The 25,466-nt window shown below is 49.6% G+C and overlaps 1 protein-coding gene across 1 annotated transcript in view; it reads right to left on the bottom strand.

The window, feature by feature from the left end:
- Positions 1–1,287: 1,287 nt before the first annotated feature.
- BUD31 (BUD31 spliceosome associated protein) overlaps positions 1,288–25,466 on the bottom strand; it is a 33,821-nt gene continuing 9,642 nt past the window's right edge. Inside the window, exons 3-5 of the mRNA XM_075319065.1 lie at positions 18,811–18,933; positions 2,372–2,538; positions 1,288–1,484 (exon numbers count right to left, since the gene is read on the bottom strand). Coding sequence (XP_075175180.1) covers positions 1,434–1,484; positions 2,372–2,538; positions 18,811–18,933 — 341 coding nt within the window. The 3' untranslated portion in view covers positions 1,288–1,433. The remainder of the gene's footprint in view (positions 1,485–2,371; positions 2,539–18,810; positions 18,934–25,466) is intronic.

Consider the following 25,466-nt stretch of genomic DNA (forward strand, 5'->3'; position numbering starts at 1 on the left):
CCCACGGCCGGTAATGTGAACTCACTGCCGACCGTGGGAAATGCAGCGATCTGTCATCTATCTATCTATCTATCCCTCTGTCTGTCTATCCCTCTATCTATTCTTCTGTCTATCCACTATCAGAATTAAATGTTTGGGGTTTTTTTTCTTTTTTTCTTCAATGTGCTTTATTGCATTGAATGCAATAAAGCACATCCCAACCCGCACGCGGCAAAACCGCGGCAATACCGCGAACAATGCCGCGGTAAAACCGCAGCAAACCGCATGCGGTTTTCGGGTGCGGATTCCCACGTTTTTTTACCGCGGGTGCGGTAATCTTTGAGAGCATGCGGAATTTACGCAAGGAAATTTCATTTCCCAGTGCACACAGAGCCTTATGTATGTTTCTGATGCATTTTGCTTGTTTCTCTGCTGATGTCCATCTATCAGTATTGAGGCTTTGCCTTTCTTATTAATATATAGTGTCTTATGTATATGGAGGGGGTGACCTGTGGGGTTTTTGTCTTCTTATATGCAAGCCCCTATATGTGTTGAACACGTTTGTGTATTTTAAATGCTTTTAACTCCATGTTGGTGTTTTTTTAACTAATAAAAATTGTTTGAATATTTTCTATTTGGTGATCCCAATTATTACACACCATCTTGATTCTTCTATATACATCTTCATAGATGACACTACTCTTAGGCCTCTTTCACATGTCCACGTAAAACACACACGTTTTACAGTCCATGGTGTAGGTGTGTTCTTCATATGCTGCCCCTGTGCTATCCGTGTGACACCCGGATAGCACACAGACAGCATGAGCTGGTATACTTACCTGTCTCTGCTGTTCCTTCCGGATACTCGGTGGGTGCAGTGAATATGAATAGAGCTTAAGGAACGGGACCCGGAAGTCACAGCAGAGGCAGAGACAGCAGTGCAGGAGACAGGCAAGTATACATTTTTTTGTGTGACCTGTGTTTTCTCCGTTACATGTCTCACTGATATCACACAGATCACATCAGTGTGCGGTCCGTGTGACACCCATGCTGTTGAAGAAAAATGGACATGGTGCCGTGTGCAGCAAAGAGACACACATGTGCTCCACACAGTCCCGCTGATTTTAATGAGTCTACGTGTGTCCGTGATTATGGTACACGTGAAAACTTACGTTTCATCAATAATTCAACAAAAAACAAACTGCAAAGCTTCTCCTATCCATTACAATTGTAACCATGGCATGCAATGAGTGGTGGCAGAGGAGGCCTTAAAAAAACCTCAGAAATTAATTATATATAAAACAAAAACACATTTAAACAGCATCTTTATTAAGTGCTTAAAAAAATGAAAGAACTGGTCACAAGACAGCCACAATAAGAGAAATCATTCTTCATCTTAAAAGAATCTGAAAGCAACATCTGAAATAATAAAGTTCATAAAAAGTAGTTTTCTTTTATCCGGAGCATCCTCTACAGCCGCAGTGTGTGCATTCAATAATCCGTCCCTGCAACAGAGAAAGCAATGTTATTCCACAGCTTTATGATCACACAGTATATCCTATACAGGAGGAGAGGCCACGTTATCGCCTATACACAAACACATACACTGTACGACACACTGTCAGTCTAACTTCTACAGTGAAGTCCCCATACAGTCGCTTAGGCCAAATAAAAGGAACAGGAGGTGCTCATAGAAGAGCTTCCTAGAACTGATCACGGCCTGCTCCGTGTCCTGCCCCTATACAAGATGTTCTAATGCATGGACTGTGTGCGGAGGAATAATATTATGCTTAGGCGTGACGTAGGTAGAACATCTGTACTTAGAAATTAGAATAATGAAAAGCATCTAAATTTAATCTCACACAGGCATAATGCAGCCATCGGTCTGGTGCCCCAAACAAACAGCGCAATAAGAGCCTCTGATGCTTTTATCCTGGGGACTAAACTTATGGTCTCCATATTACTCTTGTGAAAAATTGTCCTAAACATTTATCTCCTCCATTAACAGCTTGACTTCGGTCAAGAATGTTTGTTCGGTAGGGACCTGGTATTCCGGCTCCAACACAACAGCGCCCATCAGCTTGTGCCCATGTCCGATGCTATTAAGTTGCCTTTTTAAGTGAAAGTGATGCTCTGCTGTCCCTTCTACTGATCGAGAGAGTCCTATCTGGAAATAATTGTAAACTGATGGCCTAATCTTCCTGACACCGCAGCCCTCCCCATCCACATGTGTCCAGTGTTGCAGGCCAGTTCCATTCCTGTGAAAGATGCTGGGGAGCATTACCAACAGCCCACGGAGAGGATCAATAATTTATATCGAAGTATATATATAGAATCTCCAGGCATCTCTAAAAGCCTGATATTGATGCCATTATTATATTCCAGCTCTCACCACTTCAAGTTTGCCTTTGGGGACACGGCAAATACAGTTAGTTCCAAAGTTTGTGTCCCGGGTCTGTATACAGCGCAGGCAGCACAGGTTCTCATAGCCTTGCTTTTTCCACTTAGCGATAAGGTTCTTGTCAGCATAGCCTTCCCTAATGCAATAGTCATACAGCTCTAGGAAAACAAAGACAATCACAATCCCATTAGTCAGACGGCGCAAGTCCATTTTCACACATTATAGTTTACACAAATTCTATGAAATATTTTGTATGTGTTATGTACAGTATAAACACCAAAACCACAACCAATATCAGGGAATGAATACACTTGGATGTAAATCACCAACAAATTATGCGATTTGCATAAAAATAACTTATTAAATATAAAACATTAAAAAACAGACAAGATGTCTCAGGCAAACAGACCACTCAAAGGGTAAATATATATCAAAAGATTATTATTGTTATATTATTATTACAAAACCATAAGAAAACCTAGGGTGTGGGACGCCATTACCTTTGTCTACTGTTCCCCTGTATGTATATTGTTGTTATTAGGTTTTCTTATGGTTTATTGTAGCCATTATCTATATATATAATTGCCTTATTCTGTCTGTATGTCTGTCTTGCTCCAAAATTGTGTCGTGACAGTATCGTTACAGTGACAACTGTCGGATTGCCCCCCCCCCCCCCACGGATTGGCCACTCGCCTCGGCCTGGCCCCACCCCCCGCATGGATTGGCCGCTCGCCACGGCCTTCCGCACGCATCGCCGGCTCCCGCTCGCCTCGGCCTGGCCCCGCCCCCCGCATGGATTGGCCGCTTGCCACGGCCCTCCGCACGCATCGTCCGCTCCAGTGTACACCGGCTCCCGGTACACATGTGCAGGGAGCCGGCATACGCTGACGCCTCGCCCGCTTGGCCCCGGCACACGTTGGCACGCTCGGCCCCGCCCCCGGCGGCCCCAGCATGGAGTATGGAGCACGATGGGGATGCGCAGCATGGGGGATGAAGCACGATGGGGGGTGCGCAGCATGGAGTATGGAGCACGATGGGGGGTGCGCAGCATGGAGGATAGAGCACGATGGGGGGTGCGCAGCATGGAGGATGGAGCACGATGGGGGGTGCGCAGCATGGAGGATGCAGCACGATGGGGGGTGCGCAGCATGGAGGATGGAGCACGATGGGGGGTGCGCAGCATGGAGGATGGAGCACGATGGGGGGTGCGCAGCATGGAGGATGGAGCACAATGGGGGGTGCGCAGCATGGAGGATGGAGCACGATGGGGGGTGTGCAGCATGGAGGATGGAGCACGATGGGGGGTGTGCAGCATGGAGAATGGAGCACGATGGGGGGTGCGCAGCATGGAGTATGGAGTACGATGGGGGTGTGCAGCATGGAGGATGGAGCACGATGGGGGATGCGCAGCATGGAGGATGGAGCACGATGGGGGGTGCGCAGCATGGAGGATGGAGCACGATGGGGGGTGCGCAGCATGGAGGATGGAGCACGATGGGGGATGTGCAGCATGGAGGATGGAGCACGATGGGGGAAAGAGCATGATTGGGGGGTGCGCAGCATGGGGGATGGAGCACGATGGGGATGCGCAGCATGGGGGATGGAGCACGATGGGGATGCGCAGCATGGGGGATGGAGCACGATGGTGGTGCACACCTCCCCCAAAAACACACACACCGCCACACGAGCACCGCACAACACACCACACACACACACACTGGGAACCACAAACACCGCCTTACACAGACAATGCCGCACACACACACACAACACACAAACGCCGCGGCATACACAAATGTACGCACATACCACGCAACACACACACACACACACACAACATACCTTCCCCCAAAACACACACACGCACCACACACACACACACACACACACACACACACACAAACCGCGCAACACACACAGCACAACACACAAACACACACAACACTGCAGACACACAGCGCTCCACAAACAACGCAACACACACACACAACGCAACACACAAACAGCACCGCTCTCACACCCCCCCCCCACACCCAGACAACACCCAGAACATGTACAGCCCCTACACAAACACTTGGCAACTACACACAACAACAACAACAATATATATATATATATATATATATATATATATATATATATATATATATATATATATAACAAAAATCATACATTAACTACACAATACGTAAATTCTAGAATACCCGATGCGTTAGAATCGGGCCACCTTCTAGTATCTTTATAACCACACACTTGTGTCACTATTTGTACTCTTAATCCATAATATATATATATATATATATTATATATATACACATACGTATACACACTATAATTTTCAGTATACGGGGTGACTTTTACATGACTTTTTAGACCTGGTGTTCCCAACATAATAATCTTTTGATACATAATTACCCTTTGAGGGGTCTGCTTGCTTGAGACATCTTGTCTGTGTTTTTTAATGTTTTATATTTAATAAGTGTTATGTACAGTGTTATAGTGTTCAAAAAAGAATTTTGTTACTTACCGTAAATTCTTTTTCTTATAGTTCCGACATGGGAGACCCAGACCATGGGGTGTATGGCTTCTGCCTCCGGAGGACACACAAAGTACTACACTAAAAGTGTAGCGCCTCCCTCCAAGCATATACACCCCCTGGATGACAAATCTAACCAGTTTAGTGCAAAAGCTGAAGGAGGGAGGACATCCACCCATAAGTAGAGATAGAGTAAAACCCGGAATAACCGGAACCTCTGTCTACAACAACAGCCGGTGAAAACACACGGAACAAGAAACTGCCAACAGGGAGGGTGCTGGGTCTCCCATGTCGGAACTATAAGAAAAAGAATTTACGGTAAGTAACAAAATTCTCTTTTTCTTCATCGTTCCTTATGGGAGACCCAGACCATGGGACGTCTCAAAGCAGTCCATGGGTGGGAAATAAACAGAACTGAGAAGTAGGTAAAACCTAACTTCACAAATGGGCGACAGCCGCCTGAAGGATGCGTCTGCCCAAGCTCGCATCTGCCGAAGCATGAGCATGCACTTGGTAGTGCTTCGAAAAGGCGTGCAGACTAGACCAAGTGGCAGCCTGACAAACCTGCTGAGCCGTAGCCTGGTGCCTGAACGCCCAGGAGGCACCGACAGCTCTGGTCGAATGCGCCTTAATCCCTGGCGGTGGGGGCACCTGAGAACATTGGTAGGCATCGGATATGGCCGACCTAATCCAACGAGCTAAGGTCGGTTTAGAAGCCGAGAGACCCTTGCGCTGACCCGTGGTTAGCGCAAAAAGAGAGGTGCACCGCCTAAGAGTGGCGGTGCGTGACACATAGATCCGGAGCGCCCGCACCAAATCCAAAGTATGCAACGCTTTCTCAAAGCGATGCACAGGGGCCGGACAAAGGGAAGGCAATGAAATGTCCTGGTTAAGGTGGAAAGGAGAAACCACCTTAGGGAGAAAGCCTGGAGTCGGACGGAGAACCACCTTGTCTTGGTGAAAAAACCAAAAAGGGTGACTCCGAAGAGAGCACAGTCAAATCAGAGACTCTCCTGAGAGAAGTTATGGCCACTAGAAAGACCACCTTCTGTGAAAGACAAAACAACGAAACCTCCCTAAGAGGCTCAAAGGGGGGTTTCTGTAAGGCCATGAGGACCAGATTAAGGTCCCAGGGATCCAGAGGCCGCCGGTAAGGCGGAATGATGTGAGATGCGCCCTGCATGAAGGTGCGCACCTGGGCCAGTCGGGCGATACGCCGCTGGAACAACACTGGCAGAGCCGAGACCTGTCCCTTGAGGAATTGAGGGACAGTCCTAGCTGTAGACCGGACTGTAGAAAGGACAGGATGGTCGGCAAGGAAAACGGCCAAGGAGCATGGCCGGAAGAGCGACACCAGGACAGGAAAATTCTCCAAGTCCTGTGGTAAATCCTGGCCGAGGAAGACTTCCGAGCCTGAGTCATAGTGGAGATGACCTCGGAAGGAATGCCTGAAGCCGTAAGGATCAAAGGCTCAAGAGCCACGCCGTCAATCTGAGAGCCGCAGAATTCTGGCGGAAAACGGACCCTGTGAGAGAAGGTCTGGGCGGTCCGGGAGATGCCACGGCACCTCTACGGACAGACGGAGCAGGTCTGGGAACCAAGCTCGCCTGGGCCAGTCTGGGGCGATGAGTACGACCCGACGGCCCTCCATTCTGATCTTGCGCAGGACTCTGGGCAAGAGAGCTAGAGGGGGAAACACGTAGGCCAGACGGAACTGGGACCAATCCTGAACCAGCACGTCCGCCGCCAAGGCCTGAGGATCGTGGGAGCGAGCCACGTAAACCGGGACCTTGTTGTTGTGCCGGGATGCCATTAGATCCACTTCCGGCGTGCCCCACCTGCGGCAGATTGACCGGAACACTGCCGGATGCAGGGCCCACTCGCCGCTGTCCACGGTTTGACGGCTGAGATAATCTGCCTCCCAGTTTTCTACGCCTGGGTGCGGATATGGTGGACTTGAAGTCTTCCGTCCACTGATGCGTTGAATTTCCAACAGGGCTAGGCGCTGCGAGTCCCGCCCTGGTGATTGATGTAGGCAACTGCTGTCGCGTTGTCTGACTGGACTCGAATGTGCGTGCCTGCCGACAGGTGGTGAAAAGCTACGAGAGCTAGGAACACAGCTCTGATTTCCAGCACATTGATCGATAGGGCTGATTCGGACGGAGTCCAAGTGCCCTGTGCTCGGTGGTGGAGAAACACTGCTCCCCAGCCGGATAGACTGGCATCCGTGGTGAGAATCACCCATGACGGGGCCAGAAAAGAGCGTCCCTGGGACAGAGAGAGGGGCCGAAGCCACCACTAAAGAGAGCTCCTGGTCTGTGGCGACAGAGCCACCAGCCTGTGCAAGGAAGAGGTCCGCTTGTCCCAACAGCGGAGAATATCCAGCTGCGGGGGACGCAGATGGAACTGGCAAAGGGAACCGCTTCCATTGACGCCACCATCTGACCCAGCACCTGCATGAGGTGTCTGAAGGAATGACGGCGGAGCCTCAGCAGAGAGCGAACTGCCAGATGAAGGGACTGCTGTTTGACTAAGGGCAGCTTCACAAGTGCCAGCAGAGTCTTGAATTGCATCCCTAGGTACGTAAGTTCCTGGGTCGGGGTCAGAGTGGACTTGCAAGCGTGGCGAGAGTGAGCGAGACACTCCGCTGACAGTCTGCACTGGATGAAGCCTTGACTAGAAGGTCGTCCAGGTAAGAAATCACTGCCAACCCCTGGAGGTGCAGAACCGCAACCACTGCTGCCATGACCTTGGCAAATACACAAAGGGCCGTGGCTAACCCGAAGGGGAGAGCCACGAATTGGAAATGCTCCTCTCCGATTATAAAACGTAGCCAACGCTGGTGTGAAACTGCGATTGGCACATGCAGATAGCATCCATTGACATCAGAGATGTCTAAGAAATCTCCTTGGGTCATTGACTGATCGCAGAGATTCCATGCAAAAATGCCGCACCTGAACATGCTTGTTGAGAAGCTTGAGATCCAGGTCGGAAGGCACCGTCCTCTTCGGGGACTAGGAAGAGATTTGAGTAGAAATCTCAGGACCGTTCCCAGTCGGGAACTGGTACAATTACTCCACAGGCCTGCAAGAATGCCACGACCTTCTGTTGGTATTACACTATCAGCGCTCCTTATTTTTCAGTTTATACGACCTTCTGTTTGGCGGGCTGGATAGAATTCTATTCTGCAGCCGTGGGAGATGGTAACCCACACCCACTGCTCGAAGACGTGTTGAAACCACACATCGCCCAAGTGGGAGAGCCTGCCACCGACCAAGGACGTTGCTGGCGCGGCCAGATAATCAAGAGGAGGCTGCCTTGGTGGCAGCAGCTCCTGCGGACTTCTGAGGACGCGGCTTCATGCGCCAGTTGGTTTACGGACCTTGGCTGAGTTAGTGGACGAGGCCGAGGGCTTAGAGGACGACCAGTTAGAGGAACGAAAGGAACGAAACCTCGACTGGTTCCTGACCTGGACAGGTTTCAGGGTTTGTGGCATGGAAGTACTCTTACTGCCAAAAGCTTCCTTAATAACTTCATCCAGTTGTTCACCGAATAGACTGGTCCCAGCAAAAGGCAGCCCAGCAAGGAACTTCTTAAGAAGCATCTGCCTTCTACTCTCGAAGCCACAGGAGCCTGCGGATAGCGAGGGAAGTAGCCGAGGCCACCGCAGTGCGGTGGCAGTCTCCAGCATGGCAGACATGGCATAGGATGAAAAGACTGAAGCCTGGAAGTTAAGGCAACCATTTCGGGCATAAAGTCCCTGGTGAGGGAATGCATCTCCTCCAGAGAAGCAGAGATGGCTTTGAGAGCCCGCACTGCTGCAAAAGATGGGGAGAACGAGGCCCCTGCCGCCTCATATATAGATTTGGCCAGAAGGTCAACCTGGCGGACAGTGGGATCCTTAGAGAGGTGCCGTCAGCCACTGATACAACTATCCGGGCTGAAAGTCTAGACACCGGAGGGTCCACCCTTGGTGAATGAGCCCACTCCTTGACCACCTCTGGTGGAAGGGGGAAACAGTCATCAGAACCACGCTTTGGGAGCGTCTGTCAGGACAGGCTCTGGGCTTGGTCACAGTGGGCTGAAAAACTGGAGTGGTTAAGGAACACACTCCTTGTTCTCGTAAGGTATACTGATGCCTTTCTGCCAGAGGGGGATGTTCCCCTGATACAGGTGGATTGAGGTCCAGTACAAATATAATGGACGCAATCAAATCATTAGCATCTGCGTCACCTTCGGACAGATCAATGGGGTACATGAAGTAGCGTCCGAGCCCCTAGTAAAGACATCCTCCTCGTCCTGCGAGTCAGCTCGTGAATCAGAGCTGCGGGACGAGGAAGGACAGGGGACCCTGCGTCTCCATTTTAGGAGGACGGGGTCTGAGACCAGATGAAGAGTCCTCTGTGAGCTTTGCTGAGCGAGCCGTAGCAGCAGAAGCGCCCTGAGAAGGGAGCTGATGCATGCTCAGCAGAGTCCGGGACAGCTGTCCCCTGGAGAGAGCGGATTCTACCCAAACCGGGGGTTCAGCCACCGGAGCCGGAGCAGCTGGAGGGACCACTGATGAGCTTCCAGGCTGAGGGACCACTGTGTTTATGTGCTCGGTACAGGCAGTACGAGTCTACATGCAGTGCATATTAAGAACAGCCTTGCAGCCTTGCTCTGATGTGAGACATGCTGCAGAAGTGGGGGCTCTGTCCAGAATGACCCCCAGCAGAGTATATAAACAGAGTATATAAGCAGCTGCACAACCGGAGGTTGTGGCTTGCCAGATCGTTTAACATAGAGACATCTCTGTGCCCTCCAGATCCCCCAGCCCAGGCCCCCATTTGTCACAATGTGGTTATGCAGACATTGAGAACGCTGATAAAATGGCGCCGGAGCGAGGAGAGGGGGCGGGGCCTACTCTGAGAGCGGGCAAATGAGGTATACAGGGGAGGGAATCTTTCCTCAGTGAGGAGTGTCCGTTCCCTGTGCTGAACAGACGCTGGGCGGAGCCGCACTGTCCCTCTGCATGACTGACATGCAGGGGCAGTGAAAACGAAACTAGGCCTCAGGCGAAGCCGGGGCCTAGATTTAAACATGCGGCCAGCGTGCAGGCACCATCGGCGCGGTTCTCCAGTGAAAACTGGAGAACCGGCCGGAAATGTTAACACAGTCATATAACACACTCTCCCCAATATATAAAGTACAAAGGACCCCTGGAAAGACCACTTTCTGTGGTAATAACGTCTCAGTACTTAGCTTGTGAGACGCAGGTGCCAGGTCCCTGGGCAGGGTGGATAAAAATCTTGATTTTTTAAAAAAAATCAAAAAAAATCAGATTTTTTTGATTTAAATCATTTGATTTAAATCAGATTTTTTAATCAAGTTGTACACAAGCAAAACTTTGTCTTTTTGCAAATCTAATTGTTTTACACAAATAAAAATATTAAAACAGTTGATTATGAAACCTAATAATTTTTATTTGCACTATTAAACACTCAGAATTGAACTACAGAGAGTAAGTACTTTTTAACAATAGCCTATCTCTAACGTTTGAAGTAAGCAAACATCTTCAGTGAATACATCAGTCCTTAAAGCTGGGGTCACACTAAGCGACAGCGACAACGACGTCGCTGTTACGTCACCATTTTCGGTGACGTAACAGCGACCTTGTAAGTCGCTGTTATGATCACTGCTTAGCTGTCAAACACAGCGACGCAGCAGCGATCATAACGTCGCTGTGCTACATGTGCAGAGAGCAGGGAGCCGCGCTTAGCGCTGGCTCCTTGCTCTCCTAGGTACAGTACACATCGGGTTAATTAACCCGATGTGTGCTGCAGCTACATGTCACAGTGCAGAGAGCAGGGAGCCGCGCGCACTGCTTAGCGCTGGCTCCTTGCTCTCCTTGCTACAGTATACATCGGGTTAATTACCCGATGTGTACTGCAGCCACATGTCACAGTGCAGGAGCCGGTGCTGGCAGCAAGAGCGGCGGAGGCTGGTAACGAAGGTAAATATCGGGTAACCAGGGAAAGGTCTTCCCTTGGTTACCCGATGTTTACGCTGGTTACAGCTTACCGCAGCTGCCAGTGCCGGCTCCTGCTCGCTTCATTTCGTCGCTCTCTCGCTGTCACACACAGCGATGTGTGTGTCACAGCGGGAGAGTGACGACCAAAAAATGAAGCTGGACATTCAGCAACGACCGGCGACCTCACAGCAGGGGCCAGCTCGTTGCTGGATGTCACACACAGCGACAGCGACGGGACGTCGCTGCAACGTCACAGAAAATGGTGACGTAGCAGCGACGTCGTTGTCGTTGTCGCTGTGTGTGACACCAGCTTTAAGCCTACTGTTTATTTAGGACTTTTAATAGGAAAACCAGTTGTCCTGCTTTAGCAGTTCCTAAGCGGTTTCGGACTGTTGTGTGCACAAAACCAAATGAAGAAAACAATCTCTCTACTCCTGCGGATGAAGCCGATGCAGTCAGTAGCTGAGTAGCTAGATTTATTATCTTTGCTGGAAGAACAAGTGATTGCGACTTCCACCAGTCCAGTGGTTTTAGTTCATTAACGACGTTATCTGCAAACATGTATTTTTGAAATGGTGCAGATTCACACTTCAATTTCAGCACAGTTGCCACAATGTCATGGTTAGTATTGGCGAGCCACTCCATTGCAGAGTTGATTTCCGCCTCAGATAATTTTTTCCCTCTGTAGATGGGATGCAAGATATTGGCTAAATAGTGTTCTTCTTTTAATGCTTGGTCCTTGCGGTGCTGTATTGCAACCTTTACATTGTTTGAGAGGTTCAAGAGATCTAGAGAACCTTCTAAATCTTTCCAAACTTCTGTGGCATCAGCTATGGTTGCAGTATCTTTCTGCATTTTATCCAACGCAATCGATATTGGCTTTAACCTTTCCAAAAGGTCCTCGGCATTTCTCTTCACACCAAGATTTAATACTTTGCTTCGTATATTAGCATCAATTTTATCCCGATGTGTTTCGCAAATGGACAGTAATTTTGACCAGTTGTTAATAAACAGTTCCAAGCAGTCAGCCAAGGTATTCCATCTAACATCTTGTGGTAGAACCAACTTCAGTCCTCCCATTTCCTTGTAGGTTGCATGTGCAAAATGATTATTGCGGAAATATTTAGCAATTTCTACAACATGTTCCTTGACACCCAAAATATGCAGGTCTTTTGCCAAAAGATGCAACAAATGGGCAGAACAACCGTATGTAATGACATTTGTGTCATCCTGTGCCAGTTCCGCTCGCATTTTGCCACATTGCTTGCGTTATCAGTAACTAAGCTCCTTATTTTACATCCAAACTGTTCTTGGCATTGGTGAATTGAGTTCTTAGCAATTTCAAGTAAATATTCAGCAGTATGTGAATTTCCAGATGTGTCGATTGTGTCTGTAAGGTAAGTTTCACCATCTTCTGTTGTGACACAAGTGCAAATTATGGGGTCGTTGTGGATGCTGCTCCAACCATCCAAGCTCATGTTAACAACCTTGTCTTTCAAATATTTTGTACAAGCCGCTCTTTCTATGTCGTATACAGCCTGAAGATGTTTTCCTGAGATATCAAATCTACTTGGTGGTTTGTAGCCTGGTCTAATTCCTTCGATCATTTGTACAAACAATGGGTGCTCAACTAGTCGGAAAAAAGAATTGGTTGCAAATATGAATTTAGCAATTAATTCATCAAAATGTTCTTTCTGGCTCGTCGTAGTCTTTAAGATGAATTTTTCTACACTTTGTTGCACGCAAAGTTTTTTTTTGGGCTGCTTTGTTGAAGTTGTACCCAGATATTGATTGTCACGTGCAGCACAAGCCATATTTGACCCTGAAAGCACAGAAATTAAAAATATAAATCGACTGCGTATTTGAAGAAATATAACGAAAATATTGAAACAAACTTTTTGAACAATGTAATGGTCCTCGTCCTATAAGGGCTGTCTCAAAAGTTATGCTACTCAAGTTTTCCGGTGAGGTTGCTGTAATACTGGTAACTAATATCAGAGCCTCAGCAACTGAAAAAAAATTATGTCACAAAAGTTTTAAAAATGTTTTTTTTTAAAATGGTCAATTTGGCAGACTTCAAAAGTGAATTGCAGCCTACAATAAAAAAAAAAAAAATAAGCGTATACACACTATTTTTACTTAAAGGACATGTGCACCTTTATTTTTTAAGGTGCAGCCAGTCACAGTGTGCACATGTCCTCCCCCCGCAGCTCTCTTATCTCCGATGTCAGCGCTGCGGGGATCCGTGGCTTCGTTCTGCCCGTCCGCGAGCGCGCCTCCATTCATTTCAATAGAGTGTGCGGCCCGCTGACGTCACGCCGCTGGATCACTGCGAGTAGGCCGCAGCCGGAGGACGGGAGGCGGACGGTCAAAACGAAGCCACGGATCTCAGCGCTGCGGGGATCGGAGGTAAGAGCGCTGCGGGGGGGGGGGGGGGGGGGGACATGTGCACCTTAAAAAAATAAAGGTGCACATGTCCTTTAGCATTAATTTTCTGTGAAATATTGCCTTAAGATAAATTTAAATTCTATACTCCAGAACTACCAGTGCTAGAAATTTTTCTTTTCATAGACTTTAACCATCCCAGTAAAATGTCTGTTAAAAAAATAGGTTGTAAATTAATTGCCAGACTTACCACTAGTACTAGGCTCCTGGTGCATAAGATGCTGTGGGGGTTCATTGACATTAGTTGTATCACTATCAACATCTTCATTTCCCTTCTGGTTGCAGTTTTCATAATGTGATTTCAAACGGCAAACAAGTCCTTGGATATCCTTTTGACAGTATTTGCACTTTGCTCTTGCACCTTTCTTTCCAAGATCTGCTGCTGGCATCTCAACAAAATTAACCCAAATAGGGTCTCTCTTACGACCTGCTGCCATGGCTCACACAGATCACTTATGAAGTTTGATTGTTACTACAGCCTGAGCCAAGCACTGCTGATGTTACTACAGCCTGAGCCAAGTACTGCTGACTATCCAACAAGTTTGGGCATGTCAACTGAATGCAGGGAAAAAGAAACTAAACCAAAACTGAAACCAAGCTAGAAGTGTGGAATTAAAGGGGCAGTATGAACAAAATGTGGAGGCTATTAATAGTTTATACAATTAAGACATGCTGCTTTTAAACACCTACCTATTGCCATATAGTAAAACAAAAAAGATTTTTACTTACTTTGGGGTCCCCCCCTCACCCTGGCGTTAAATCGTTGCCCCTAGTTTCGTCCGTGTAACTATGGGCGCACATGCACAATGCTCTCACTTCTCATTTTAATCGTGATTTATATTAAAAAAAAAACCTTTTGATTTAAATCAGTGATTTAAATCATGATTAAAATCATGATTTAAATCGATCCGATTTAAATAGAAAAAAATCTTTTGATTTAAATCGTGATTTAAATCATGATTTAAATCGGCGTGATTTAAATCAATCCACCCTGTCCCTGGGGGGTGAGCGCTCCGTCCGGCAGGATCCTGAAAGGGCTGCGGATGGAGACCGGTCTCCTGCAAAGCAGTGAGAACCGTGATGGCTCCCACTTCAAGCCAGAGCCTCAGGGGATGGTGAAGGAGCGCGGCATGTAAGGCTCCAGCCTTGTAAAATCAACCTTAACAGCACCGCCGACACAGTGGGGTGAGAAGGGACATGCCGGGAGTCCAGACTGGACCCGCTTTTCTTCCAAATCTTTGAAATCAAAATTCAGAGAATGCATGTGTGTGTGTGACCTCCTGAACACAAAGCATTGAACTGGTTAGATTTGTCATCCAGGGGGTGTATATGCTCGGAGGGAGGAGCTACACTTTTAGTGTAGTACTTTGTGTGTCCTCCGGAGGCAGAAGCTATACACCCCATGGTCTGGGTCTCCCATAAGGAACGATGAAGAAAAGGGTCCTACACTAATCTACCGCCTACCTGGAAAAGCCGCCTCACACACAGACTCTGCCGAACACGCAGATATCGACGGGTTCAGAAAAAAGTACTAAATGTGTAAGCTGCAGTCACTTTATTGTTGGGAAAATATTGATCCGACAGGTCTAGTTTCAGACTAGTAATGCTAATGTCTCCCGGAGATGATCATTGGCAGACATGTCTGCCAACAGCTCTCTCATGGACAACACCGGAGCTGAATGTCATCCAATGTACACCACCGGCTTAAGGGCATGTGCGCACGTTGTGTTCTCTGCAGTGCAAAAAAGAACGCACCCTCTCTGGCAGCCTCTCGTATGCATTTTGGATGCTTTTTCCATGCATTTTGCATGCGTTTTGGATGCATTTTTGACAGTGCGTTCCCCCGGCAATACAGCTCTGCTACATGCTGGCTGACAGCACACACAGACAGCCGCGCGATGAGAATGAACTTGGATGAACTTCACCCGACTTCATTGTCATACCGCGGCTCTGTCTGCGTGTGGCATCCTGATTACCAGTCACCCGTGAAGGACTCACCGGTGACCGCTAATCCCCTGAGTGACTGAAGTGAGCAGCGCGTATAGCGCTGCCGTCACTCAGGTTACTTGCGGCCAGCTGGAGTCCTCCACCCGAGACCGCAACTCACCTGTGACTTCATCGCTGATCGCGCGGCTCACTTCAGTTGCTGCGTGGAGCTGACAGAGAGCGGTCTGGTCTGTGACCGCTCTTGTCAGCTTCATGTAGCAGAGCTGGATCTTTCGCGGGACCTCGTGTGGATTACGTCAGACCTGGAGGGGTATTTGAGGATTTTAATAAAGTCGTGAAAGAGGGTGTTTTTTTTTCTTTTATTCCAAATAAAGGATTTTTTGGATGTGTGTGTTTATTTTCTTTAACTTACAGGTTAATCATGGAAAGTATCTCGGGGAGATGCCTGCCATGATTAACTTAGAACTTAGTGGCAGCCATGGGCTGCTGCCATTAACTCCTTAGTACCTCGATTGCCACCGCACCAGGGCAATTCAGGATGAGCCGGGTAGAGTCCCGGGACTGTGGCATCTAAAGCATGCGGCAATTCCGGGCGGCTGCTGGCTGATATTGTTAGGCTGGGGGGCTCGCCATAACGTGGAGCTCCCCATCTTGAGAATACCAGCCTTCAGCCTTGTGGCTTTACCCTGGCTGGTATCAAAACTGGGGGGGACCGCACATTGTTTTTTTTTTAAATTATTTATTTTACTGCACGATATAGACCCGCCCGCTGGCGGCTGTGATTGGTTGCAGTGAGACAGCTGTCACTCAGCTTGGGGGCGTGTCTGACTACAACCAATCATAGGCGCCCAGTGGGCGGGCAAAGCCGGGAATACGAGATGGAATAATGAGCGGCCGACATTTTCAAAAGAGGAAAAGCCGCTGGAGCTTTGTGACAGCCGTGCAGCGCCGCGCCGGTGATCGGTGAGTATGAGAGAGGGGGAGAGACTGACCGACGGACAGAGAGTCAAAGAGAGAGAAAGAGCGAGAGACAGACAGAGCGACCAACTGACAGAGAAAGAGACCGACCGACAGACAGAGGGAGATTCACCGACATCCACAGACAGAGATTGACTGACATTGAAGACCTGCGTTTTGCTTGTCAAAAAAGCATGCGGAACGCAACAAAAATGCAGTCCAAGTGCATTTTGGTTGCGTTTTGATCCATATCATTGATTTCAATGGGTGAAGAACACAGCTACAACGCACAAAAGAAGTGACATGCTGCTTTTTTATCCGCAGCGATTTTGGGCATCCAAAACGCTGCGTTTACAAACGCAGCGTGTGCATTGATTTTTCAGCTTTCTCATATACTTTGCTGGGAAAGCTGAACACATGCAATTTGGCACTGAAACCGCTGCAGTTCAAAACGCAGTGTTTCTGTGGGAAAAACGCAATGTGCGCACATAGCCTTAAACCTTCCTGTTTGTGCAATGATACATGGAAAGATTGCTGAGCAAATACTCAGGACAATCACAGCCTCCTAAAGCAAAATGCAAATAAAGACAAGACAGTCTCCTTTCATGTGGCATATGCCAAGACATGCACTTTTTGGTGCTTTTTTGTGAAGTGTGGAACATTTTGATTAGTGAATCTCCCTCTATGTCTCTTACAGGACAGTGGAAGCGTACAAGCAATGTATTCTTACAAATTACATGACACTTTTACAGAAATGCTAGCTGCACTTCTAGTGCTAGACTGCAGATTAAAATCATATTGGACTGTACTGGAACAGTGGCTACAGAGAGAAAATTAACTTATTTCCTCCCTGCAGCTGCTCACTTCCAGTGATCGGGGTGATACAGGGGGCTGTTACAGTCACTGCCTCATACATAGTATGTGACTGTAATCACTCTCCGGCACACTGATTGACAGCCGGCTCTGCAATACACTCACTATGAGGTGACTGGTGACTAGAACTGATATTTACCTGCAGATTAACCCCATATCTGTATGTGAGGCCTTATACAGATGTGGCACCCCAGGACCTGGTCGCCACAACAGCATTGCCCCTCCAAAGGGTTAATGCTGAGCCTGGAGTAAATTGGGAGGGCTATTGGCCAGTAAGTTCAACATCCAACGCAGTTTCTCCCTCAGGCCAGCAGGGGGAGCTCTGAACCTGGAGTTCCAGGGAGCATTCCTCAAGTCTGACCTGAGGGAGGAGTTAGTGGTCAGTCTGTGAGGAGAGAGCAAACGCAGAGTGTGCAGTCTGGTGAACTGGGGCTGGAGCTGGTTAGCTCAGTCCAGGGAGGCCAGAGCTGCAGAGAGGCAAAGAAGTAGACTTGGATATCGGAGTCTGTGGCCACCAGGGCCTAAAATATTCCCTAGTAGCTGAATCCGAAGGGCAGGAGAGCTGCAAGCACCTGGCCCATAAACAGCCCGAAGGTACGGCTGCATCACCAGGGCCTGGTGTGGACTCCAGCAGAGAAGCACCAGAGAGGGCCTGCGCAGCCTACCACAGAGGGAAAGGGACGTACCACCGGTCCCAGCAGCAAGGGGGCCATTGCTAATCCAGAGTGCAGGGTCCTATAACAGCAAAGGAAGAACAGGAGTAGGCCTCATACTCATCTGGCCAAAAAGATACATCAGTTACTTCCAGGCCGGCCGGAGCCCTCTACCACCTGTAACGGTCTCCCAGGACTGGACTGTTCTCAAAGTAAAAGTAAAGAGACTACTGTTTGTGACTGTTTCTCTCACTGCCTGTCGGCCCTGCACCGTATCATTCACACCAACATCACCATAGACACTTAGAAGCACCAACTGTTGCCCCGGGGCACCGCTCCACCTGTGGGGAGCAGGACCACCATTGCTGCCGTTCCATCACCCCGGAGGCCTCATACAGCAGCGGCGGCTTAATAGCCGCAAACCACAGGTGGCGTCACGAAAATTATAACTTTAACAATCACCCCCACTGAAGCCATCTTAATTAACCCCACCAGGGCCACGGAGTTGGGCCCAGCCACCACTGACGACCCCCGGACTAGCCCGGCACCGGGTCTCCCATAGCCCTGGGGTGGGCGAGTCACAGACGTCCGTGATTTTCCTCAACGCAGACCATAATTAAGCAGTGTTTAGGATCCGATTTTCATCAGCGTTTCAACAAAATACAAACAAACTGCAAAGCTTCTCCTACATTCACAATATTAGCCATGGAGGCAATGAGTGGTGTCAGAGATTTTCACAGACACATAGATTTTTATGAGTAATTTTGACCCGTGAATTGGATAAAAGTGAACAGGTCTCAATGATTTTATGCAGACACCCCATGCACAAAAAAAACTTGGACATGGGAATACCACAGACTTTAATGGGTGTGTGTTCTATCCTTGATAGACATGGATAAAACACATACGTGACTCATGGATGTCTGACGGAGGCTAAAATAGCCTCAAAGACTCATTATTCAGTGGTGAGGTGTTTTCTAAGGAGATATTACAAAAAAGAAAACGTTACCTCTGCTTATGGCTTTCCTCTTATAGAACAGGTCGAATATATAGCGGGTTTTCTGATGATGAATACGAAAGATTGGCCACAGAGACTCCACCTTCCTCTTTCCTTCATGAGGGTCAGTTTCAGCTGGTAGTAAACAGGAGTATAAGGATTATACACAGTTCTTGTATATTTCAGCCTGCGGCCAGGTATCAATAATACAAAATCATAATCGCAACAAAATTAACCCCTTAACAACTTATGACAGAATATGCCCCCCTTAAGTCGTCTGATATTCAGCCATCATCTGCCTTAATCAGCACCAGGAGGGACGAAGCTCAGCCCGCCGCTGGTAGTCTGTTAAATGCTGCTGTCAATCTGTGGGGGCCACATTCTATCCCCCTCATCAGTGCTCCCGTGACACAATGATGGAACCCTGATGTGACGCCATGACAGCCAGGATTTTGCTGAATACCCGTCATCACGGTGCTCATGTGAAAGCCAGGCTGTGGCAGGCGTTTATAGCAGAACATGATTTTTGTTATATACTGTAGCATTGCTGTTTAAAGCAAAAGGGTTCGGATGATCGCTAGTTGAAATATCCTAAAAGGTCTAACAAATAGTTAAAAAAAAAAAAAAAAAAAAGAGAATTTTGTTACTTACCGTAAATTCTTTTTCTTATAGTTCCGACATGGGAGACCCAGACCATGGGCGTATAGCTTCTGCCTCCGGAGGACACACAAAGTACTACACTCAAACGTGTAGCTCCTCCCTCCTAGCATATACACCCCCTGGTAGCCAGTCCTAGCCAGTTTAGTGCAAAAGCTGAAGGAGGACATCCATCCACAAGTAGATAGAGCAAAACCCGGAATAACCGGAACCTCTGTCTACAACAACAACAGCCGGTGAAAACACACGGAACAAGAAACCTGCCAACAGGCAACAGGGAGGGTGCTGGGTCTCCCATGTCGGAACTATAAGAAAAAGAATTTACGGTAAGTAACAAAATTCTCTTTTTCTTCATCGTTCCTTATGGGAGACCCAGACCATGGGACGTTCCAAAGCAGTCCATGGGTGGGAATAAACAGAAAAACTGAGAAGTAGGCGAAACCTAACTTCACAAATGGGCGACAGCCGCCTGAAGGATGCGTCTGCCCAAGCTCGCATCTGCCGAAGCATGAGCATGCACTTGGCAGTGCTTCGAAAAGGTATGCAGACTAATCCAAGTGGCAGTCTGACAGACCTGCTGAGCCGTAGCCTGGGCCTGAAAGCCTAAGAGGCACCGACAGCTCTGGTCAAGTGTGCCTTGATCCCCGGCGGGAGAGGCACTTGAGTACACTGGTAGGTATCGGAAATGGCCGACCTAATCCAACGAGCCAGGGTCGGCTTAGATGCCGAGAGACCCTTACGCTGACCAGTGGTCAGCACAAAAGAGAGGTGCACCGCCTAAGAACAGCGGTGCGAGACACATAGATCCGGAGCGCCCGCACCAGATCCAGAGTATGCAACGCCTTTTCAAAGCGATGAACAGGAGCCGGACAAAGGGAAGACAGGGAAATGTCCCGGTTAAGGTGGAAGCAGCAACCACCTTAGGGAGAAAGTCCGGAGTCGGACGGAGAACCAACTTGTCTTGATGAAAAACCAAAAAAGGGGTGACTCCGAAGAGAGTGCAGCCAAAACAGAGACTCTCTCAAGGGAAGTTATGGCCACTAGAAAGACCACTTTCTGTGAAAGACGAAACAAAGAAACCTCCCTAAGAGGCTCAAAGGGGGGTTTCCGGAAGCCGTGAGGACCGGATTAAGGTCCCAGGGCTCCAAAGGCCGCCGGTAAGGCGGAATGATGTGAGATGCGCCCTGCATGGAGGAGCGCACCTGAGCCAGCCGGGCGATACGCCGCTGGCACAACACTGACAGAGCCGAGACCTGTCCCTTGAGGGAATTGAGGGATAGCCCTAGCTGCAGACCGGACTGTAGAAGGGACAGGAGGGTCGGCAGGGCAAAAAGGCCAAAGGATACTTCCGAGCCCGAGTCATAGAGGAGATGACTTCAGGAGGGATACCAGAAGTCGTCAAGATCCAGGACTCAAAAGCCACGCCGTCAATCTGAGAGCCGCAGGATTCTGGCGGAAAGACGGACCTCGTGAGAGAAGGTCTGGACAGTCCGGGAGATGCCATGGCACCTCTACGGACAGATGGAGCAGGTCAGGGTACCAAGCTCGCCTGGGTCAGTCTGGAGCAATGAGAATGACCCGACGGCCCTCCATTCTGATCTTGCGCAGGACTCTGGGCAAGAGCTAGAGGGTGAAACACGTAAGACAGACAAAGCTGGGACCAATCTTGAACCAGTGCGTCTGCTGCAAAAGCCTGAGGATCGTGGAGCGAAGATCCACGTCCGGAGAGCCCTACTTGCGGCAGATTGACCGAAACACTGCCGGATGCAGAGCCCACTCGCCGCTGTCCACGGTTTGACGGCTGAGATAATCTGCCTCCCAGTTTACCACGTCTGGGATGTGGACTGCGGATATGGTGGACTAGGTGTCCTCCGTCCACTGAAGAATGCGTTGAACCTCCAACATTGCCAGGCGGCTGAGTGTCCCGCCCTGGAGGTTGATGTAGGCAAACGCTGTCGCGTTGTCTGACTGGACTCGAATGTGCCTGGCCGCCAACAGATGGTGAAAGGCTAGGAGAGCTAGAAACACAGCTCTGATTTCCAGCACATTGATCCAGAGGGCTGATTCGGACGGAGTCCAAGTGCCCTGCGCTCCATGGTGGAGATATACTGCTCCCCAGCTGGATAGACTAGCATCCTGGTGAGGATCACCCGGGACGGGGCCAGGAAGGAGCGTCCCTGAGACAGAGGGGCCGAAGCCACCACTGAAACGAGCCCCTGGTCTGTGGCGAAGCCACCACCCCGTGGAAGGAGGAAGTCCGCTTGTTCCAACAGCGGAAAATGTCCAGCTGCAGAGGACGCAGATGGCACTGGGCAAGTGAATCGCTTCCATTGACGCCACCATCTGATCCAGCACCTGTATCAGGTGCCTGATGGAACGACGTCGGCCGCCAGAGGAGGGACTGCTGTTTGACTAAGGGCAGCTTCACAAGTGCCGACAGAGTCTCGAATTGCGTCCCTGGGTACGTGAACTTCTGCGTCGAAGTCAGAGTGGACTTGGACAGAATGACAAGCCACCCGAATTGGCTAGAGTGGCGAGAGTGAGCGAGGCACTCCGCTAACAGTCTGCACTGGATGAAGCCCTGACTAGAAGGCCGTCCAGGACAAAAGGATCACTGCCAACCCCTAGAGGTGCAGGACCGCAATCACAGCTGCCCCGACCTTGAGAATACTCGAGGGGCCGTGGCTAACCCCAAGGGAAGAGCCACGAATTGGACCACTCCGATTGCAAAACGTAGCCAACGCTGGTGTGAAACTGCGATTGGCACATGCAGATAGGCATCTCTGATGTCGATGGATGCTAGGAAATCTCCTTGGGTCATTGATTGATCGCAGAGACTCCATGCGAAAATGCCGCACCTGAACATGCTTGATGAGAAGCTTGAGATCCAGGTCGGAAGGCACCGCCCCTTTTCGGGGACTAGGAATAGATTTAAGTAGAAATCTCAGAACCGTTCCCAGTCGGGAACCGGTACAATTACTCCATTGGCCTGCAAGAATGCCACGGCCTGTGAGAAGGCGGCGGCCTTGGAGCAGGGGGCAGTTGACAGAAAAAATCTGTTTGGCAGGTGGATAGAATTCTATCCTGTAGTCGTGGGAGATGGTATCCCGCACCCACTGATCGGAGACGTGTTGAAACCACACGTCGCCAAGGTGGGAGAGCCTGCCACCGACCAAGGACGTTGCTGGCGTGGCCAGATAGCCAGGAGGAGGCTGACTTAGTGGCAGCAGCTCCTGCGGTCTTCTGAGGACGCGGCTTCGTGCGCCAGTTGGGTTTACGATCCTTGGCTGAGCTAGTGGACGAGGCCTGGTTTAGGTTTGTGGCATGGAAGAACTCTTCCCGCCAAGAGATTCCTTAATGATTTCATCCAGTTGTTCCCGAATAGTCTGGTCCCAGCAAAAGGGAGCCCAGCAAGGAACTTCTTTAGAAGCATCTGCCTTCCACTCTCGAAGCCACAGGAGCCTGCGGATAACGAGGAAATTAGCCGAGGCCACCGCAGTGCGGTGAGAGTCTCCAGCATGGCAGACATGGCATAGGATGAAAAGACTGAAGTCTGGAAGTTAAGACAACCATTTCGGGCATAGAGTCCCTGTGAGGGAATGCATCTCCTCTAGAGAAGCAGAGATGACTTTGAAAGCCCGCACTGCTGCTAAAGATGGGGAGAACGAGGCCCCTGCCGCCTCCATACAGACTTGGCCAGAAGGACAACCTGGCGGACAGCAAAACCTTAAGTGAGGTGCCATCAGCCACTGATACAACGGTCCGGGCTGAGAGTCTAAACACCGGAGGGTCCACCTTTGGTGAATGAGCCCACTCCTTGACCACCTCTGGTGGAAAAAGAAAACGGTTATCAGAACCACGCTTTGGGAAGCGTTTGTCAGAGCAGACCCTGGGCTTGGTCACAGTGGCCTGAAAACTGGAGTGGTTAAGGAACACACTCCTTGTTCTCTTAGGCAAGGTAAACTGGTGCCTTTTTGCCAGAGAGGGTTGCTTCTCTGATACTGGCGGATTGAGGTCCAGTACAGAATTAATGTACGCAAACGAAACACTAATATCTGCGTCACCCTCGGACCGATCAATGGGGGACATGGAAAGCGTCCGAGCCCCTAGTAACGGGATCCTCTTCGTCCTGCGAGTCAGCTCGTTGAATCAGAGCCGCGGGACGAGGAAGGAGAGGGGACCCTGCTTCTCCTGTGAGGAGGACGGGGTCTGAGACCAGAAGAAGAATCCTCTGTGGGCCTCGCTGAGCGAGCCGTAGCAGCAGAGGCGCCCTGAGAAGGGGGCTAATGCATGCTCAGCAGAGTCCGGGACAGCTGTCCCCTGGAGAGAGGGATTCTACCCAAACCGGGGGTTCAGCCACCGGAGCCGGAGCAGCCGGAGGGACCACTGGGGATGAGACTCCAGGCTGAGGCACCACCATGTTAGAGCAGGAATCACAATGTGGTTATGTGCTCGGTACAGGCAGTACGAGCCTACATGCAGTGCATATTGAGTGCAGCCTTGCAGCCTTACTTCTCGTGTGAGACATGCTGCTGAAGTGGGGGCTCTGAGCCAGAATGACCCCCAGCAGAGTATTGCAGTATATAAGCAGTATATAAGCAGTATATAAGCAGTATATAAGCAGGTCCACAACCGGAGGTTGTGGCTTGCCAGACTGTTTTGACATTGTCTCTGTGCCCTCCAGATCCCACAGCCCGGAGCCCCAGAGAGATGCTGCAGTCAGCGCCGATCGCTGTGCAGACATGGCATAAGGACGCTGAGAAAAATGGCGCCGGAGCGAGGAGAGGGGGCGGGGCCTACTCTAAGAGCGGGATCCGGAGGGCCAAGGAGATATACAGGGGAGGGAATCTTTCCTCAGAGAGGAGTGTCTCTCCCCTGTGCCGAACAGCCGCTGGGCGGAGCCGCACTGTCCCTCTGCATGACTGACATGCAGGGGCAGTGAAATCGAAACTAGGCCTCAGGCGAAGCCGGGGCCTAGATTTAACAATGCGGCCGGCAAACAGGCACCATCGGCGCGGTTCTCGGGTAAAAACCAGAGAACCGGCCGGAAATCACAACAAAGTGAAATAACACAACTCCCCAGAATAAATGTACAAGGGACCCCTGAATAACGTCTCAATACTTAGCTTATGAGACGCAGGGCCAGGTCCCTGAGGAGTGATCGCTCCGTCCGGCAGGGTCCTGAAAGGGATGCGGATGGAGACCGGTCTCCTGCAAAGCAGTGAGAACCATGATGGCTCCCACTTCAAGCCAGAGCCTCAGAGGATGGTGAAGGAGCGCGGCATGTAAGGCTCCAGCCTTGTAAAATCAACCTTAACAGCACCGCCGACACAGTGGGGTGAGAAGGGACATGCCGGGAGTCCAGATTGGACCCGCTTTTCTTCCAAATCTTTGAAATCAAAAAAATCAAAAATCAGAGAATGCATGTGTGTGTGACCTCCTGAACACAAAGCATTGAAACTGGCTAGGACTGGCTACCAGGGGGTGTATATGCTAGGAGGGAGGAGCTACACGTTTGAGTGTAGTACTTTGTGTGTCCTCCGGAGGCAGAAGCTATACACCCATGGTCTGGGTCTCCCATAAGGAACGATGAAGAAAGTAAAAGTTCAAATCACCTCCTTTTCACTCCATTAAAAATTAAGAAATAAAAAAAATACTCATTTGGTATCACTGTGTTCATAAAGATCCAATTTATCAAACTATAAAATAAATTAAAGGGAACCTGTCACCAGATTGGGTGACTATAAGCTGCGGCCACCACCAGTGACCTCTTATACACAGCATTCTAACATACTGTATATAAGAGCCCAGGCCACTGTGTTGAGCGTAAAAAATGACTTTATAATACTCACCTAAACCAGTTGCTGTGGTGCAAATGGGTCAGATGGTTGTCTCCGTTGTCCGTGTGCGGCGCCTCCTCTTTTGGCCATCATTGTCCTCCTTCTGAAGCCTGGGTGCATGACTCGTCCTGCGTGATGCACACGCACCGACATTGAGGTCCCGCTCATGTG

This window comes from Anomaloglossus baeobatrachus, chromosome 7 (genome assembly GCF_048569485.1).
Source record: "Anomaloglossus baeobatrachus isolate aAnoBae1 chromosome 7, aAnoBae1.hap1, whole genome shotgun sequence".
Taxonomy (NCBI): Eukaryota; Metazoa; Chordata; class Amphibia; order Anura; family Aromobatidae; genus Anomaloglossus; species Anomaloglossus baeobatrachus.